Here is a 4,111-nt window from a genome sequence, read left to right as displayed (position 1 = left end):
CACCAGCCTGTCTCCATTTTTCTGGGGTTTTTTTTTTTTTTTTTTTTGCTTTTGTGAGTGTGGGTTTTCCGTGGAAGTCCCTTGGCAGCCCTGGGAGTCCTCGGGGCAGCTTTGGAGCTGTGAGGTGTCACCAGCTGTGCCCCGTGCCCGCCCTGCCGGGTGGCACTGCCAAAATGCCACTGCTGTATGAGCTCTGGCCTGGGGAGGGATCCTCCGACCCGGCTCAGATCCAGCCTGGGGCCCTGAAGGGCTCGGACCTGGTAATTAATCACTGCTAACGAGGTGGAGCCTGGGCTGTGTCTGTGCTGGGGAGGTCGCTCCTGGCAGGAGTTGCATCAGTTCAGAATTCTGTATTTTGTGTGGCTCTGCTTCCGCTCGCTGTGAATCCTCTGGGCTCGAATCCTCGTGGCTCTGCTCCTCGCTCCGTTCCACCCGCGAGCTCGGAATTGCTGCTGGAGCAGGAGCTGCTCCAGGGCTGTCTGAGAGCAGCCGGGCTCCCTCGGGAGCGTGAAACCGGGCAATGGCGCGGCACCGCCTGGAGCCCGGGGCACGCCTGGAACGGAGGACACCCAACATCTCTACCCTCTTCTGGGATAGAAGCCTTTGGATTTGGATCCCGTCTGCCGGAACCAGCTCCTCCGGGCCCGTGTGGGCCGTTCGGGCTGGAACCTGCCGGGGCCGCCCCGGATCCACCTGTGCCCAACGAGCCGGCTCTGCTCAGCCGCGCCCGGCGCGTCCCCACCGCACCCGCAGCCGCTGGCTCCGCGGTGAAAGACCAAGGGGCTCCCGGTAACGGCGCGGGGGGCTCCGGGGCGGCTGCCAGGCCGGGCCGGCCCTTGGCGACCTGTCACCGCTGGGTTCCACCTTGGGCCGGCGGGACGGAGCGGCTCCACGGGAACCCGAGCCTTCCCGGGATCCCGAGGGCAGGTCCGGGGGGAAGAGGAGCGGCTGTCCCGGGCTGTCCCCCCGCTGTCCCGGGCTGTCCCCGGGCTGTCCCCCCGCTGTCCCGGGCTGTCCCCGGGCTGTCCCCGGCTGTCCCGGGCTGTCCCCGCGCTGTCCCCGGGCTGTCCCCGCGCTGTCCCCGCGCTGTCCCCGCGCTGTCCCCGCGCTGTCCCCGGGCTGTCCCTGCGCTGTCCCCGCGCTGTCCCGGGCTGTCCCGGGCTGTCCCGGGCTGTCCCGGGCTGTCCCCGCGCTGCGGGTGCGGCCCCTTTAAGGGCAGTGAGGGCGGAAGCACTGCGCAGGCGCGGCTTCTCCGCCCGCGCCGCTCTCGCGAGATCCGCCGCTTCCGGCGCGACTTCGGCCTTTCCGAGCAGCCCCGGCCAAGATGGTGGGTGCCGGGGAGGCCCCGCCGGCGCCATCGGGCCCCATCCGCCGCCATCCGCCGCCCTCCGGGCTTCACCCGCCGCGGCGGCGCCGCCCGGGGCTCGGGGCTTCCCTGGGGGACGGGGAATGGGCCTCCCCGGGGCGCTGCGGGGGCCGTGGGCTCCCCGGCCGGACGGGGCCCAGCGCGGCGGGAGCGGGGCTGAGGGGAGGGAGCGGCCCGGGCGCCCCGCGGGGCTCGGCGGGGCCGCGGCCTTCCCGTGTGCGGGCCGGAGAGCGCGGGGCCCGGCGGCCTTGAATCCCCTGGTCCCCCTCCCGGGCGGCCGCGACCCCCTGCCCTGACCCCCCTGTCCCGCTGCAGGCGGAGGTGGAGCAGAAGAAGAAGCGAACCTTCCGCAAATTCACCTACCGCGGGGTGGACCTGGACCAGCTGCTCGACATGTCCTAGTAAGGGCTAGGGAGCCCCGGGCTGGGGGGCGGGGAGCCGCTTCTGCCCCATGCTCACGCTGTGTTCAAATACCGGCGATAACGGGGGCGTTTGGGCTGCTTAAAGTCCCTCAGTGGGGGACACCGTCAGTGTGGGGTCCCGGAGCTCCTCGAGGCCGTGCTCCGGGCTCAGTCGGGGTAACGCTGTTACCGTGGGGTGCCCGGGGCTCGCCCTGCTGCGGACCCCGGGCTCAGTCTGGGTGACACAGTGGCTTTGGGCTCTCTGCGGGGCTGTTCCCCAGGCTCAGTTCGGGGTCCCTGGGGTGTCCCCAGGCTCAGTTCGGGTTCCCAGCGCTGTTCCCCCGGCTCATTTTGGGGTCCCTGGGGTGTCCCTGGGTTCAGTTCGGTGTCCCAGGGCTGTTCCCCAGACTCAGTTTGGGGTCCCTGGGCTGTTCCCCAGGCTCAGTTCGGGGTCCAGGGCTGTTCCCCCGGCTCATTTTGGGGTCCCTGGGGTGTCCCTGGGTTCAGTTCGGTGTCCCAGGGCTGTTCCCCAGGCTCAGTTCAGGGTCCCTGGGGTGTCCCTGGGCTGTTCCCCAGACTCAGTTCAGGGTCCCTGGGGGTGTCCCTGGGGTGTCCCTGGGCTCAGTTTGGGGTCCCTGGGGTGTCCCTGGGCTCAGTTTGGGGTCCCTGGCCGTCTCCTGGGGCTGTAGCCCAGGCTGGCTCTGGGTACCTGTGGCCGTGGGGTCTCTGGCTGTCCCCAGGCTGTAGCCCAGGCTGGCTCTGGGGTCCCTGGCTGTCCCCAGGCTGTAGCCCAGGCTGGCTCTGGGGTCCCTGGCTGTCCCCAGGCTGTAGCCCAGCTGGCTGTGGGGTCTGTGGCTGTCCCCAGGCTGTAGCCCAGGCTGGCTCTGGGCTCCCGGGGCTGTCCCCGGGCCGTCTCTGAGCCGTCCCTGTCCCCTCTGGCAGCGAGCAGCTGATGCAGCTGTACAGCGCGCGGCAGCGGCGGCGCCTGAACCGGGGCCTGCGCCGCAAGCAGCACTCGCTGCTCAAGCGCCTGCGCAAGGCCAAGAAGGAGGCGCCGCCCATGGAGAAGCCCGAGGTGGTGAAGACCCACCTGAGGGATATGATCATCCTGCCCGAGATGGTGGGCAGCATGGTGGGCGTCTACAACGGCAAGACCTTCAACCAGGTGGAGATCAAGGTGAGCTGGGGCCTGGCAGGTGGCTCTCGCACCCGGAGTGTTCACTTCTAACTCTTTGTAAATCCTGCTCATTCCCTGTGCCTGGGGGGGGTCCAGGCTCCTCCTCGGAGCGGGGTTGGCTCAGAGGGACACCTGGAGGTGGCATCCCAGGGAGGGCCAGCTCCCAGAGGGGCGTCGGTGTGGCTCTGGAGCGCTGAAGGAGCTGTGGAGCGATCGTGTGGATCCTGGCTCCCGGCCTGCCGGCACCGCTTCGGGATGAAACAGATCCCTGAGCTTCCCCAGGAGTGGAATTACCCCGGGGGAGCTGTCACTGGATACCACCAGTGGGATTAAATGCCATTTCTTGCTCCTGCCTGGCGTTAAATCCCGCCTGGAAGGGCACAATGCCCCTGTGGCTCCGTGTCAGCTCTCCCAGGACGGGCAGAGCCGGGGAAGCTCCACATCAAGGCACCAGGGGAGGAGCCCGGCTGGAATAACCGGCTGTGCCGGGCTCCGGGCAGCCCTGGGATGGGCACGGGGGGGGGATGTCCCCGTGCCCCCGGCGCTGGCCCCAGCACGGATGTCTCCACTTGCAGCCCGAGATGATCGGCCACTACCTGGGCGAGTTTTCCATCACGTACAAGCCGGTGAAGCACGGCCGGCCCGGCATCGGCGCCACCCACTCCTCCCGCTTCATCCCGCTCAAGTAACCTCGGGAGGGAGCCTCCTGCAGTGTAAATAAAGGAATTCCACCTGGATCCCTCTGTCTCGTGCCTCTCCGTTCCCGGGGCAGGGGGCTGGGGTGTGCTAAACTCCACTCCACCGTCGTTGGATGTTTCCCTGAGTATTCCCAGGGTTTTTGGCGCTGCTTGCTGTCGGCACCTGCAGCAAACAAATCGTCTTCATGTGGGTTTAGTGAATGAATTAAATTCCTTGTTCTTCACTGGGAAGTGGGGAATGGCCCTTTAATATTTGCAGCATTTCCATGTATTTAACTCCATTTGTTAATATAAATACTGGGAATGCGGAAATGTGGAACTGGGGAAGGGCAGGAGGGTTCCCAGGCTCAGAACCAGCCTGAGTCCCAGGAGAAGCTGCCAAGGCCCATCGCGGGATGTCAAAACCCCAGACTATTATTTTCTTGTCCTTATTTTGGGAACCCAAAGGATTTTGGTGACAGGGATCCCA

The 4,111-nt window shown here is 67.1% G+C and overlaps 1 protein-coding gene across 1 annotated transcript; it reads left to right on the top strand.

Moving 5' to 3' along the window:
- Window positions 1–1,237: 1,237 nt before the first annotated feature.
- On the top strand, window positions 1,238–3,681 carry RPS15 (ribosomal protein S15). The gene is made up of 4 exons (XM_053999543.1): window positions 1,238–1,327; window positions 1,682–1,767; window positions 2,710–2,944; window positions 3,520–3,681. Exons 1-4 carry the CDS (start codon window positions 1,325–1,327, stop codon window positions 3,631–3,633), a joined length of 438 nt encoding a protein of 145 aa, XP_053855518.1. The 5' UTR covers window positions 1,238–1,324; the 3' UTR covers window positions 3,634–3,681.
- Window positions 3,682–4,111: the final 430 nt, after the last annotated feature.

The sequence above is a fragment of the Vidua macroura genome, chromosome 26, assembly GCF_024509145.1.
Source record: "Vidua macroura isolate BioBank_ID:100142 chromosome 26, ASM2450914v1, whole genome shotgun sequence".
In the NCBI taxonomy this organism is placed as follows: Eukaryota; Metazoa; Chordata; class Aves; order Passeriformes; family Viduidae; genus Vidua; species Vidua macroura.
This window is presented reverse-complemented; position numbering and strand designations above follow the sequence as displayed.

Excerpts from the sequence above, each read along its gene's own strand:
- RPS15 (XM_053999543.1), top strand. Across the intron at positions 1,768-2,709 it reads CAGCTGCTCGACATGTCCTA|CGAGCAGCTGATGCAGCTGT; the intron begins GTAAGGGCTAGG and ends CCCCTCTGGCAG. Across the intron at positions 2,945-3,519 it reads TCAACCAGGTGGAGATCAAG|CCCGAGATGATCGGCCACTA; the intron begins GTGAGCTGGGGC and ends CTCCACTTGCAG.